This window comes from Gobius niger (genome assembly GCF_951799975.1).
Source record: "Gobius niger genome assembly, chromosome: 11".
Taxonomy (NCBI): domain Eukaryota; kingdom Metazoa; phylum Chordata; class Actinopteri; order Gobiiformes; family Gobiidae; genus Gobius; species Gobius niger.
In genome coordinates, this window is record NC_136862.1 from 20,464,027 (window position 1) to 20,479,166 (window position 15,140).

Genomic DNA, 15,140 nt, shown 5'->3' on the forward strand with positions numbered 1-15,140 from the left:
AACAGCAAGAAAACCCAGTACAAGCTGAAACAAACTGCGGTAACTCCGGTCTGAGTGGCTTTGTATTGACATAAAGGACAAAACAACAACGCACAACTTCAAGAATCTTTTTCTTTATTTTTAGTGTGCAGAAATGTCTACCTTGCAATCAGCTGACTATTGTTGACAATATAAAGTTGTTTTTTAACAGGATTTGCACATTGACATCGTTATTAGTTTTGCAAAGTACATGTTGCAAATGTAAATATATTGTGACTCTTGTTTAACGTTTGCATTTGAAACTATGGTAAGATAAACCTTCAACATCTGTGTTGGTAATGTGTTAAAGGAACGGGCCACCGTTTTTACATACTGAGATATGTTCTTACCTGAGCTTAGACGAGTTGATGCGTATCTGTCTGGTCTTTTGTGCTCAGTCACGCAAAACGACCAAATATGTTGTTAGCATTTGGCCTCTCCCAATGTATTCCTATGGCTTCAAACAGAGGTGAAGTTGGAAGCTATCAGGCTGTTCCATGAGCACGCACAAAGACCAGACAGGTACGCATCAACTCGTCTAGGCTCAGGTAAGAACATATCTCAGTATAGAAAAACGGTGGCCTGTTCCTTTAATGTTTTTTTTTTTTTTTTTTTTACACATTTATGGTTCAGTAAGAGAACATTTTGTCATTCAAGCATTAGAAATGATAAAAAGATTTGCAGCTTTGCTAAGGCCAAGTGGGGGCTCATTTGCTTGGGTTGGACATAGTTTTGTTTCCATTTTGTTGGTAAGGACTGCTATTGTTTTTGTGATATCGGTTTGAATAAATGAAACTGGATTCAACTTTGCATAATTAAGATCAATATTTTATATAAAGTTCTTCTCTCGAGTTGCTACTGTTGTTTAAGTTCATGTAAATTTTAGCCGTCGACTCCAGACTGACGCAGACGGATCCAGGGTTTCCATGGTGACAGGGCTGTGGAGCCGCTGTAACCAGTCAATACCGCAACTTTAAAAAGACCTCATTGTGAGATTTCACACCATTTTGGGGCCTCACTCAAAAGGTTTTAAATAGGAACATCTTCTTAATCAACAGCACTTCACCATCTTCACACTTAGCACACTGGATACATTTTGAAAAAGCTTGTCAGAGATCAAGACATGGGAGCAATGTCTCCTTCAGTGTTTCCCAGGGCTGCTGTGATGGCAGAGGTTACCGGTGTGTGTCCATGGAGTGAATGGACTAAAGTAAAATGTCTAAAAATACACTATATTATTGCAACCTGGTAATATACTTTTGTCACCTCGCTCCAGGCATTCATTTGGTTTGAAAAATGGCTGTATTTTCTCAACCAAGTGTTGTGCATTGTCGGTTTTAGTCCATTTGTTTGCAGTTGCATCGCCTTGAGAAGAAATCGATGCGTAGTTCTCTCAGACTGCTTACTAACATGGGGAGGAGTCTGACTGTGCCTTTCTTCTAAAATTGGAACAATCTTGCATAGTTCAAATGCTGTCAAACAAAAGTGTTCATTTACTCTAGGGTGCTATATCTTGCCAGTCAAGGGAGTTCATTACCACAATATTTACTTCTGAACAAATCATATAAGTGCCTAAATGTGTTGAGATCTACATTATGGCGCATCATTCCTGTGTTTTCTATCATTACTGCGTCAGAGAAACTAATCCCCCTTATCTGTTTCTGCTTCATGTAGTTCGTGGCTCAGCCGAACTGTCAGCAGCTCCTGGCCTCTCGTTGGTACGATGAGTTTCCCGGCTGGAGGCGTCGTCACTGGGCGGGAAAGTTCGTCACGTGTGTCTTCATTGGTTTGCTGTTCCCGCTGTTTGCCCTGTGCTACCTCATCGCTCCCAAGAGCCGCTATGGACTCTTCATCAGGAAACCCTTCATCAAGTTCATCTGCCACACCTCCTCATACCTGACCTTTCTGTTCCTGCTGCTCCTGGCCTCACAGCACATCGTCACCACAGAGCAGGACAGGCAGGACCGCCAGGGACCGCCCCCGACCACAGTGGAGTGGATGATTCTGCCCTGGGTTCTCGGTCAGTATTTGGGGTCGAAATCAAAATATATTACACAAAAAGCTGTGCAATATATTGTCAAATTATAGCAGTAGTAATATCGTAATGCGGACACCATTGTAAAATCTGAAGAGGTCAAGGTTTATTTATGTGGCAAATTTTAAAAACACAGTACTGCCCACAGTGCTTTCCATATTCAAAAAACCACAATACCTCTGAGGTCGTCCATCTGATTTTGGAAAAATCTCAAATTGCAAGATCCCACGGAGACAGGATATTCTGTAGTTTACAGAGGACATTTTCTTAGTTTCAAAGTTCTTGCAATTGCAATTGGCTAATTGTGACCATGGCCATGAATATGTTTGTTCACTGGAGATTCGTCTTGCAACTCCCTTGAAAAAATCTCTGAATAAATTGACAGGACTTAAAGTGCATGTGACACATTAGACACAATTTTTACGCGATTATATTTAAAGGGACTATAAGGAGTTTAAAAATGTTAAAATTAAGTATTTTCCTCCCCCTACATGTTCCAGCCATGTCCTAAAATCCTGTACGGTCACTCAAAAATGTGTCACTTCGGCCCGAATTGCATTCATGCACGAGCTTAATATAGAAGGTGCAGTTACACATGTGGCCTGAGGTGGCAGTAGTGAGTATAAAATGGTGAACTTGCTTCCAGCCCCTTTAAGATTTTGCTTTCTTTAGTTTTACCGCTTTTGTTTATAGTTTCACTTCCTTTTTGGATACTTACAGGAAGTGACATAGAGGAAGGTAAACAATTTTAAACTGTTGCTGTGCCGACCATGTTAAGTCAATGGGAAATTAGTCAAACTGCTATGGAACTTTATCTTTATCAATGTCACTTCCTGTCTGCGGCTTGAAAATTCGAATAAAAATACCTTTTTCTGCCCAACATTTCCTTATTAAAATTGCTGCTTCACTAAAATAAAATGAAAATGATGCAACAGATGAACTTGCAACTGATGTTATCCTTCTAAATAAGTCATATTTTCAAATGCTTTAAGACCACTTTAAGACCTCTTTAAGACCTATATAAAAAGCTTCTTTTTACAGAGTGGAAATAAGACTAATTGGACCAACAAAAAAAGGAGGTGTATCACTACATAAGGGAGACTCTTCATGGGTTGAACCAGAATCTTTGCATGAACCTCTCCTCCAGTTTAGTATGTCAGCAAGATATTTCTGCCACACTGCTTATTGCATCACAAACTGCACCACATTTAATGCTACAGTGCAAACCTGACATTAAATGAAACAAAGCGTTTCAATGTTCCATGTGGGACTCACAAACTCCAAGAAGATTTCATGCTTATAACTCAGAATTGATGACTTCCAAGAACAACAAAGAATGCTCTTTTTGGTGCAAAAATGTTCATGTCAAGCTCGGCTAATTTGTATTTCAGGGTTCATTTGGGCAGAGATCAAGCAGATGTGGGACGGGGGATTTCAGGACTACATCCATGACTGGTGGAACCTTATGGACTTTGTTATGAACTCTCTGTATTTAGCTACAATATCCCTCAAGATTGTAGCCTACACCAAGGTAAGACTAATACTGTGTTAATGGGAGAGGCTAAACTCTTTTTCCCCCCTCAACATGCAGTGTCTCGCCTTTAAGTGTAACAGTAACAGGATGATTTCATATATTCATCACACGTTTTATCATTTAGTACAGTGGCAGCAAACCCAGAAACCAGTGGGAGATGTGGCACCCGACGCTGGTGGCGGAGGCAGTGTTTGCGATTGCAAACATTTTCAGCTCCCTCCGACTCATCTCGCTGTTCACAGCCAACTCACACCTGGGACCTCTGCAGATCTCGTTGGGCAGGATGCTGTTGGACATCCTCAAGTTCCTCTTCATCTATTGCCTGGTAAACAGCACATACAGTACATATCCATGGCCAAAAAAACATCTGACTGGCAGATCTCGAAATACTAAAGTGACACTTACTCAGCACCGACTTTATTTTATACTTTAATCGTACCAAGACCATCTTTGATGAAGTGCGTAGATAAACTTTTTCATAAGGATTTACTGAAATGTAAAAGTGAGGTTAATGTACCGGCTACGGAGTGAATGAAAACCACCTTCTATTGTGTGAGGCGATCTGTGAAAAGAGCTATACATATGTAGATTTCCTTCCTGTGTCTGAGTCGGTTTCCTCTAGATGCAGGTTTCCTTACCCCTAATAACATGTACAATAGGTTCCCAGAACATGTAATGCAATAGAGTCAGAACTCCCCTGTAAAGAGTTTCTGAATCTCAATGGATCTTTGCATAAATAACAACAAGGTTACTTGAATGTATGACTGGTATTGGCATAGCTTGTTTATAATGAGCAAATACCTATAATATTAGTATTTCACTTCATGAATAATTATTCTCATAGGCATTTTAGTGGCAAAGCCTAACCTCAAATGGTTTTATGTAAAATAAGATTTCCATAAAAAGCACTGTGCTGTTTTTATAATGACACTTCTGTGCAGGTTTTGCTGGCCTTTGCCAACGGGCTGAATCAGCTGTACTTTTACTATGAGACCAAGGCAGAAGATGAGAAGGGGAAGTGTAAAGGAATCCGCTGTGTGCAGCAGAACAATGCCTTCTCCACGTGAGTTCACTTTCAATTTACACAGCGTTGGAGAAAATCACATTTGACTTTTATATCATGTTTGAATAAAATATTTCCAAGTCAGCGAATGTTTAGATTGTGACGTTTCTTTTTGTGGCTCTTTTGTTGCGTTTTCATCATGTTTTTGTCACATTTTTAGTCGCTCTTTTGCGGACATTCATGTTGCTTTTTCATCACTCTTTATTCACATTTTTGTCACTTTTTTACTGTGCTATTGTTACTTATTCAGGCCACTCTTTTGCCATTTTTTGCATTTTTATCCTCGCTTTCGTCGCCATTTTTCTATTTTTCAAGAAGCTTTTAAATCTTGGTAAAGTCTGGAACTAGATGACCTCTTACTTTAAAAGCAACAGCGCACTAACTAAATCATTTCAAAATGGTGTCTTTTTGCAGGTTATTTGAGACTCTCCAATCCCTCTTCTGGTCTATTTTTGGCCTCATAAACCTCTATGTGACCAACGTGGACCCGGACCACCAGTTCACCGAGTTTGTCGGCGCCACCATGTTCGGGACGTACAACATCATTTCCCTGGTGGTGCTTCTCAACATGCTGATCGCCATGATGAACAACTCATACCAGCACATCGCCGTGAGCCAGCATCAAACATCTACACATGAAACGAAATGCAATGAATAGATAAAGGCTGTATGCAAATCCGCGTTGTTAGCAGAAGCGTTTTTTTGAACCCTCTAATCTCGATTTCAGGACCATGCGGATATCGAGTGGAAGTTTGCCAGGACAAAGCTGTGGATGAGCTACTTTGAAGAAGGAGCCACTCTGCCAGCGCCGTTTAACATCATCCCCAGCCCCAAAACATTTTGGTACCTCATGTGCTGGATCAAGAAGCAAATATGCAAGAGGGCGAGCGCCAGGCGACCAGAAACGCTTGGATCACTGGGAGTAGGTTTCACACATTCTGTTTATTTCGCCTCGTAATAAGATAAGACAGTGATGGAAGTCTATAGCGGTGGTTTAATCTGTACCTCTTAACCCCCACCTGAACCGAGCACAGTTTCTCCAGCTTTACCCAAATCTTTCTTAAAGCAGTGCAAAGTAACTTGTTTACCTTAATAAATCCTTTCCGTAGTCCCTCTGGGGGTGATGCAAGTGTTAATGGGATGATTGGAGGGTCTTTCATCTCCTCCTGGTGTCTCTGGCCAGAAAACCACAATTGCAACTTTCCTGCCTCCGGGTCGGAGCCACCAATACACACTGATGGAATCACAAAGAAGAAGCTAACAGGCTAATGGGAAAAGCTAACTGTGGGCGAGCGCCACTTAAACTTAAAAATGATCTCCATTGTGTAATTGGATGCACAGTAACTCTCTCCCTTTGTCTTTTCGGTCAGCGTAGTATTTACTCTCACGGACAATTAATGAGTAAAAAATCGCAACATGTTACGACACCTCCAGAGGCGCTGAGGCCTCTAGGGGCATGAGTTACTTAGTTCTGTTTTAAAGCAAGCGTAAAAATAGGAACAAAAATAAGATGAAAATGAGGGAAAAACCCGCAAAAGCGCAACGAAAAAGCCACAAAAGAGCCACAGAAAAATGGCAAAAAAGTGTTGAAAAAGTGATCAAAATGTGTGAAGAAAATGCACCAAAAGAGCCACAAAAGAGCAACAGAAAAATTATGAAAATGTGACAAAAAGTGTCAAAAAGCTATGAAAATGTAGCAGAAATGTGCCAGCAACTCGAGGAAAAAGATCTGTTTAGTTTTGTAGGTCTTAGCTTTCAAATGAGGCGTTACATTGGCCTACAGGCTGTTCCTTTTAGATTTGGGTAAAGCTGAACAAAGAAAAGAGAGAAAATGTTCTTGGAGCTCGGCCTGTCACGATAATAAATTTGAAGTGTGATATATTGAGGCAGGAAAGAATCGCGATAAACGATGTTATTGATTCGATTACGATACAGGATACCGTCAACTCAGGCATAAAAATGACTGTAAACCTTTGTTCTAAAAGTGCATCATCATATCCTACAATATCACACAAGCTGCAATAGACATGAAATATAATGTAATTGGCTTCTGTTTGAAATCAAAGTTTTACAAAGAAAAAATAAAGGGAAATGCTAATAAATGTACAGATGATAAATATCGAGCCCAAAAACATATCGCTAATCTGTTATTTATTAAACGATATGTCGATACAGGAATTATCGTGACAGCCCTACATGGAGGTTAATACTGATTAGTCTGGCAATGTCCTGTTTTTTCCTGCTCTGACAGTTTTATTGTGCAAAAAACAAATTTAAAGGAGTAAAAGTTGAAAACTTAGGTCAATCAGGACCTTTCTGTTGTCTGTTTGTTTTTTTATCGCCCAGCTCTACAAAGCGAACACAAAGTTAGTGTTGTGTGAGAATGATTTGCCGCGGATTTGTTGCTGCCGACTCCCAAAAGGAACAGCAAAACACGTTAGTGGAAATTGCTTTTTTAAATCTTAAATTCGTTTTTGTGTGCGCAGAGACGAGCGGCGGAGAACGTGCGGATTAACCATCAGTATCAGGTAAGCGTCGCGTTGCACTGATCCCTCTCCTCTGCTGGAAGCCGCATTTCTGTTTGTAAGTCACAGATCAAATGTTCCTGTCTTTTGGCTGTCACTCCGCGTTTGAAACCCCTGACAGTCAATACAAAGCATTAGCACTGTACCGCACAAAATTGGCCTAAAATTACACTCAGTGGGATATTTTTTGCACATTCTTGCTGCAAAGAAATCTATTTGTCCCGACCAGTGGGGGGCTGTCAAAGAGGCTTTAGAAAAAATCAGACTTTTCCTTTGTAAGTGGATTGCTGTTCTGACTCATTGACTTCCGTTTCAGCGGAGGACTTTGTCAGTATTAGGCGATATTTTGCATGGGTCGTGCTCACCGTTTCTTTTTTGTTTTTTTGTTTTCCACTGGCTGATGCAGGAGGTTCTGAGGAATCTTGTGAAACGCTATGTGGCTGCAATGATCAGAGATGCCAAGACAGAAGAAGGTCTGACTGAGGAGAACTTCAAGGTACGCTCGGTTTGCACACAACAAAGACGCATTATGTAAGCAGGCTCTGGCGCCGAGTTTACAGTTACAAATATAGCAGATAGTGCGCTACTGAAATATGAATGCCTTTTTTGCAAACTCACTCATGACATGAAATAAACCTACACAAGCTGAATAATAACATGCTTTTTAATGCGTCTGTACGTGATGCATCTTCTCAGTCGCGGTGATGGGAGAGGCAACAATGGGTGAAGAAAACAATGAGTATGAATGATCTGGATATGGTGTATGATGATACGTATAGAGTATCATAAGGGTAAATCCCAAATCTCTAGCACAAAAAAAAAGACTTTACAATTTCGTCCATGTATCTTTATTAACCTCTTACCCCCCACCTTAACCGAGCACCTTATTCTCCAGTTTGGCTTTGGAGAAATCTTCTTGACTGGAGTGTGGCCGCCTTTTTGTCACATTTATGAAACATTTTGTTGCTTTTTCATAGTTTTTTGCCGTTGCTTTTTTGCTTCTTTGTTGCTTCTTTGTCAGTTATTTCTTGCATTTTAATCTTCATTTTCGTTGCTATATTGGCGGTTTTTTTTTTTTTTTTCTTTTCTTCAAGAAGCTTTTAGATTTGGGTAAAGCCAAACTGGAGAAAATGTGCTCGGTTCAGGTGGAGGTTGAGGGATTAATCCGACCAGCAAAGCCTTCAAGTCTGATTAACTCTTCAAATAGTTTTGCATATCAGCTTTAAATAATGTATTCCTTTAGTCCACGTGTGTCCACAAGGCCCGCGAGCTGCATGATTTAATGTGGCCCTTTGTAGAGCATGAATTTCTGTGCAGAGTTTTAAAGAAATAACCAGAATGCTCACTCCAACCACTAGGGGGCAGGTTAAATTTAAAAAAGGAAAGAATTCCACACGTGTCCGACAGAGGGCACTGACATAATAAGAGATCAGGATAAAAACTGCATATTCTAGCCATGTGGTAAATGGTCAGTCTGCCCCAAAACGGCTGTGGCTACAATAATAACTTACTGCCATCGAGTGTGGAGTGAGAAACATGGGACACAGGCTGATGAGGCACAATAAGTGTAAGCTGTTGTTATTTATTAGGCCACAGTCCTTAACAATGCAGCCCGCGGCCCGCCATGAACTCTGGCCCACAGAACATTTTATTGCAATCCAACTGTTGTTTTTCGAGAGACTTTCAGACTTTCAAATGAACAGTCCAGCATTGACGAACAAAGCCTGGTTATAACATGGGATACATTATGCATTCAGTCCTACCTTACACATGTTTGATTGTTGACTTCTGCAGGAGCTGAAGCAGGACATCTCCAGTTTCCGTTATGAAGTGATGGGGATGGTGAAGGTCGGCAAACCCGCTCTCCCTGCGGCTATGGCCGGCTGCAGCACCATGGACTCCAGTCTGGCTTATCCCAACGCCTCTCTCAAAGTCTCCTCCTGCCCGGCCACTTCCCAGACCAAGCCCAAAATCAACCGCTTCAAAATGGCCGCCTCTATCCTAAAACAGTGCTGCTCCTCTTCCCCGAGGCCTCCTGAAGCCTCCAACGGCCTGCCCAATGGACTGCTGCCGCTCACTGCTGCTGACGAAAGCTCCGACGACAATGCAACCCAGAGGAAAACCCCCCCCAAAGACACCACGGACTTAAACCTGTTCCAAAAGCGGCGCAAGGGCTGCGGGACGGAGGACACGGCGAGTTCAGGAGGGGAAACTTCCAGGAAAATGTACTCTTTGTCAGAGGAGGATGGAGACTCCGGGAGTTCGGATACAGATGAGACTAGTTCAAAGATTTTGGACAATTATAGCAGTGTGAGCAGACCACTCCTGCAGCACAGACAAGAGGAAGAGACAGACACGCATGCACATTTAACTGAAAGCGTGGAAGAAGAGGATTGTGGGAAAAGTGAGGACTCAGAGGAGACTATGGAAACCACTATAATGTAATGAAGCATGATCTAAAACTGGCCAAGCTGGTTTACTTTAGGTTTTCTTTTCATTACTGCGTTTACATGTAGCACCAACAATGCTTAGGTTTAAATGAGCCAATAATGAACATATTGTTAAGTTTGAAATATATACTGTACAGGGGGAGGAAAAAGTGAGTTCACCGTTTCTTCTTACATTTCTGCCTTAATTGGTCAAAATCACAAGAAGGAGGAAGGTCTGCATAAGCTAATATGACCCAAACAATTACGTGTTATCTTATTTTTATTGGCCGTAACATATAAACATTCACAGGACAGCATGGAAAAAGTAAGTGAACTCAGGAATCTCGCTGAACTGCAACAGTTTTGTAAAGAGGAATGGTCCAAGATTCATCCTGATCGTTGTAAGCAACTACAGAAAACGCTGTTATTGCTGCAGAAGAAGGGTCAGCCAGCTATTAAAGCAGTACTAAGTAACTTGTTTACCTTAATAACTCCTTTTTGTCCCTCTTGGGGGTAATACAAGTTTTAATGGGATGATTGGGGGGTCTTTCATCTCCCCCTGGTGCCAGAAAACCACAATTGCAGCTTTCCTGCACCGGCTCGGAGGCCCCAATACGCACTAATAGAATAATGAAGAAGAAGCTAACAGGCTAACGGGCAAAGCTAACTGTGGGCTAGCGCCACTTAAACAGTATTTACAGCCATGTTTGACAGAAAAAAAAATCTTCATTGTGTAATTGGATGTACAATATCCCTCTCTCCCATTGTCTTTTCTGTCAGGGTAGTGTTTACTCTCACGGACAACAAATGAGTAAAAAACTGCAACATGCTACGACACCTGCAGTGGTGCTTATGGCCTCTAGGGGCATGAGTTACTTAGTACTGCTTTAAATACAAGGGTTCACTTACTTATTCCACGCTGTCCGGTGAATGTTTACATGTTAGGGCCAATAAAAATATGACAACATTTAATTGTTTGGGTGGTATTTGTGTACTCAATTTTTCCTCCCACTGTACGTTGGAAGGGTTGGGAAACAGAAGGCAATGGTTTGTAAATGTCACAAAACTACATTTTATTCACAATAAGCAATGAGGAAAATTAGCTGTCGAGCTATATTTGAACTATCAAGAAATCGATTGAAGTTGCTCATCCTATACTGATGGCATTGACTAATTAGTTCAATTGTGACGACTCAACTGAAATAATTGATGACTAAAAAAAGTGTTTTAACATAAGTTTTACCACTAAGACAAGGATGTTCTTTAATCAAAACAGCGCAACAACTAATCGACATCTCAGTAAAGATTTGGCGACATAATTTCCCTTTGTTTATAGAATGTTGTTTTGGAAGAAACATTGCTTTCTTTTATAACAATACTTTACACACTGTACAGTTTTTAATACTTTTGCAGTACTGGGAACGTTTCCGCAGTACTTTTCTTTCCCAGTGATCGACACATCATTTAATTCCTATTTATAACTTTAATATATGTGAAACAGAGGCTGCCAAGATCTGTCTATGTTCAAATCAAGGCTGTGGAGAGACTGACAATCACCACGTGGCTAAGATACGACAACTAACTTCTATGGCATTATTGTCAAAGAGTCTTCTAGTATTAAACTAATGGTCTACTTTGATCTTTAGAGACTCAGGGAGGCCTTGGTGTTGTCAGACTTACTGTATGAGGGATTTGACGCTATTCCCGGACAAATGAAGATTTATGATAACACGGTTTTTAGTTTCTTCCTAAAACGTTGAAGACAGAACAATGCAAAGTTAGAAAACAACTAGGTCCCTGTTTGAGCTTGAGGTGTAACTGGCCAGTGGTTCCCAAACTAACCGTAACCCTAAATATTCAGCCAGCTCACCCAGATCTAAACCGGTCAGACTATATCAGGTCAAAACGGTTGCTGAAACAGGCCTTAACTATGATTTCTACTTTCTACTTAGTGGAATTACATTTGTTTTTATATGGTAAAAGCTGATACTGTATTTGTGTAGGAAAAAATACCACTCTGCTCTGTGCATCTATAGTTATAAAGCTTTTCTTTTTATCGGTCTTGAATAGAGCTGGCTACCGTTAAATGATGCCAGTATGGTATCGATAAAGCAGGTTTAGGTACTACCGGTATCGAAAAAATAAAAGTCGAAAGCAGATGCCGAAAAGAAATATAAAATCTTTATATTCCAGTTTTGATGGTGTTGATCAGCCAAATTTAAAAGAAAGAAAAAGTGAAAGTGAAAATGAAAAAGGTGGGGAAAATTGGGAAAAACATGTGGAAAAATTGGGTTTAATTTGGGAAAAATGTGCGGGTTAAAAAAATAATAATATGAGAATTAACGTGAAAAACATGTGAGGAAAAAAAATGAAAAAATTGGGGGTAAATTTGGGAAAATTGGGGAAAAAAGAAATGTTAAAAAAAATTAGGGACAAATTGGAAAAAAAAATGTCAAAAATGGGGGGAAGAAAATGAGAAAACAGTTTTTTTCTCGCCCTATTGTTGTTAAAGCAAACAAATGATACAAATGTAAAAGAAATTAAATGGATGGAAAAGGAAAACACTAACGTTATTCATCTGTTTTATATTTAGTACAAGCATCGAAAAAAAGTATTATTCGGGTATCGGTATCGAAACCCAAGTATCGTATCGAAAAGTTTTTTACGTGCCCGGCCCTAACCTTGAAGTATTGCGGGACAGTTGTTGTTTGCATTACTGTGACAGTAAATGGGCCAGCGCGTCGGAGAACTGAAGCTTTTGTGCAAATGGTCATAATCTTACCCCAACTGCTGTACATGTTATATTGATCCTACACCGGCCTCTCTACCTCTTTTTAGTGTCTATTTCCAGTCCCTGTTTTGAGCAATAGATGTTTTGTTTTAGTCGACTCTGCCTTACTCTGTCTGTCTCTGCACTTTACACTTTTTGCGCCGGCATGCAGTCCTAAACACAACCCGTTTTTCTATGCAAAAACCTCGGATTGTGATCGCTACTGTTACGTCTATAGGGAAACTATTACGATTAAACTCAAGGCATTATATTTAAATGTAGAGCAGCCTGCCTAGAACGTATTATTCATGGTTTATCTACTGCTCAGCTAAACAATAAAATGGTATTTTCATCAGAATTTGATCCTGCATTTCTTTAAGGCTTTTTATTGTGTTTATTCGTGATTATACTTCACATGATGTAAGTATTTATTAATGTGCTCAATTGGTGTTAAATGGTTGCTTGCTTGAGTCCACAATAGTATTATGGGTAAAATACTGAATCAAACCTCGTCAAAAGTTTAGAGTTTTTGAGTCTTCACCTCATGCAAACTTAAGAAAATATGGAGCATGATGAATTACTAAAACTGCAGCTGCAAGCCCATGAGACGCACTGGTAAATATTATATTTGAATGTCTGATTTGTGGGCGCATCCTCTTGAGTCATGTTTTGTCTGGGCTCCTCCAGATGAAACCTATTTTCTTTGAAGTGCACGCGGAGGTTTTCTCTGTGCCACTTGCCTCCGCAGCAGCAGTAAGCAGCACTTTTAACGCAGTGAGCGAGTGACCGAGCGTCTGACGCAGATGAAATATTCAGCACATGATGAAACTGCGAGTGTGTGATCAAAAGAGCGCGCTCGTGCTACTGGGGTGAGCGCGCCGCGTTTTTAACGACTGTGCCGGAATATTATGTCGCAGGGAAAATGAAAAAACAAGTTTGATAATATGCGTGCGCGCTCACGAAACAATGGAAAAAGTAGGCAATGAAAACGCGCGGGGTCATTTCTAGGGTATTTGGTTTTGTGATGCGGAAGAAAAAAAAATCCTTTCATCATTAATTAGGTTCTGCATGAAACGTGGTAATGGCATGTTGTGTCCACTAGGGAGAGACGCTGCTACAGGAAGCATATGCTCCGCCACAGCTCCGCGTGGGATGTCGAGGAGAGGTACTACTTACAATATATATTGATGTAAAAGGGGATGTTTTAGTTTGAATGCTGTTAAAACTTGGCCATGACTTGCCCTGAGCACCATCTTTGGTTTTATGGGATCTGTGGTGATAACGGTCTTTACTGTAATAGCCTTGTTTTGTAGAGGCTTATATCAATAAAAAACATAGTTACAGGGGTTCTTGACAATGAATAATATTCATAGCCTTACCTGTGTGTACTTATCTGAGCTATATAATAAAAATGAATAAATAAAATAATAATAGCTTACATGATCAATTACCAAAGTAAGTATTTCAAGTAACTTTTATTAAAGCAGATACTATGGTTTAACCTCTTGACCCCCGTCTTAAGTGAGTACATTTTCTACAGTTCGGTTTATTACCAAATCTAAACGCTTCTTGAAAAAAGCGGCAAAAATGAGATGAAAACAGGGATGAAAAAGCAACAAAAACGCTACAAAAAAAGCGTCCAAAAAGACACAAAAACACAACCATAAAGTGGCAAAAACATGTCGAAAAAGCGTAAAAAAAACACTACGACAAAAAAGGTGACGACAACGTGGCAACAATGCAAGGGGAAAAATCTTAGCTCGGTTTTGTCGTTCTTAGCTTTCAAATGAGGCGTTGTATAGGCTCGGTTATAGTGGGGGTTTAGAGATTAAGCAACGCGATGAATGGATGGCGTTTTCTTTGATGGCAGTGTTGTAGGTTGCGTTTTGTGCGTGCCTTAAAGTGAAACTGTAATTTTGAATGGATCTGTTTCCTTTCCGTTGTATCAGATTGGGCCATTGTCGGGATTTGTTCGGGAGCTGATAAACGGTGAACATGACAGCTGAGAGGAAGAGGCCCAAGAGGATCGCGCTCTTGCAGGTTACAAAAGGGGAGGACAGACAGGAGATCTAAACTAATCTCTGTTTTGAAAGTCGAGAGCTGAGGAGAGCTGTCCCGGGATGTGCTCCGTGCGCCATATTCCTGCTGACTGAGAGAGGACGATCAAGACAGACGACTCGAGCCAACCCGACCCTCATATAGGCCTAGGCATAAAGGTGTGTGGGTGAGTGGTTGGTGGTGGTGGACAAAGGCGCTGATGGAAGAAATGCCTCAAATGCACTCAAACATTCTAAAACCCAAGTATGGAGTGAGTGAATAGACTATAGTCTGCATATGACATACTAAATGCACCACGCTGCTCCTGCTGATGGAGAGTAAAAGTACAGTACTGGGTCATTGGGAAACTGGTCCCTCCTACAGGCTACAGCCCAAGGAAAGCAGTGATTCAGCCCTTGACAAACAGGCGCATGTATTGGCATAGATTTGACACTGCATCTCCTGCAGGCACTCCCCTTGAGCTTGGAACTCCCCAAAAGACCTCACTGGTGTATGATGTCTTCAGTCAATCTTTCACAATTATTCCACTGACAGTATAATCCAACCGGAGATGGGCACAACCACACTTTGGGCCTGTCCTAAATTTGTTTAAAAACACTTTGCCAAATCAAGCGATGCTATTATGTAGTTATGTCTTCAAAATGCTTCACTGAAACTAAAAAGTAGTGCCTTCACTTCATGTATATTCCTTTAAATGAAATGATCAGG

The 15,140-nt window shown here is 40.6% G+C and overlaps 1 protein-coding gene across 1 annotated transcript in view; it reads left to right on the plus strand.

The window, feature by feature from the left end:
* Positions 1–9,752, plus strand: part of trpc4a (transient receptor potential cation channel, subfamily C, member 4a) — a 30,939-nt gene extending 21,187 nt beyond the window's left edge. The window contains exons 7-15 of the mRNA XM_079566936.1: positions 1,693–2,038; positions 3,445–3,584; positions 3,712–3,912; positions 4,529–4,650; positions 5,065–5,260; positions 5,378–5,572; positions 7,137–7,178; positions 7,582–7,671; positions 8,970–9,752. Coding sequence (XP_079423062.1) covers positions 1,693–2,038; positions 3,445–3,584; positions 3,712–3,912; positions 4,529–4,650; positions 5,065–5,260; positions 5,378–5,572; positions 7,137–7,178; positions 7,582–7,671; positions 8,970–9,620 — 1,983 coding nt within the window. The 3' untranslated portion in view covers positions 9,621–9,752. The remainder of the gene's footprint in view (positions 1–1,692; positions 2,039–3,444; positions 3,585–3,711; positions 3,913–4,528; positions 4,651–5,064; positions 5,261–5,377; positions 5,573–7,136; positions 7,179–7,581; positions 7,672–8,969) is intronic.
* The last annotated feature ends 5,388 nt before the right edge of the window (positions 9,753–15,140 follow it).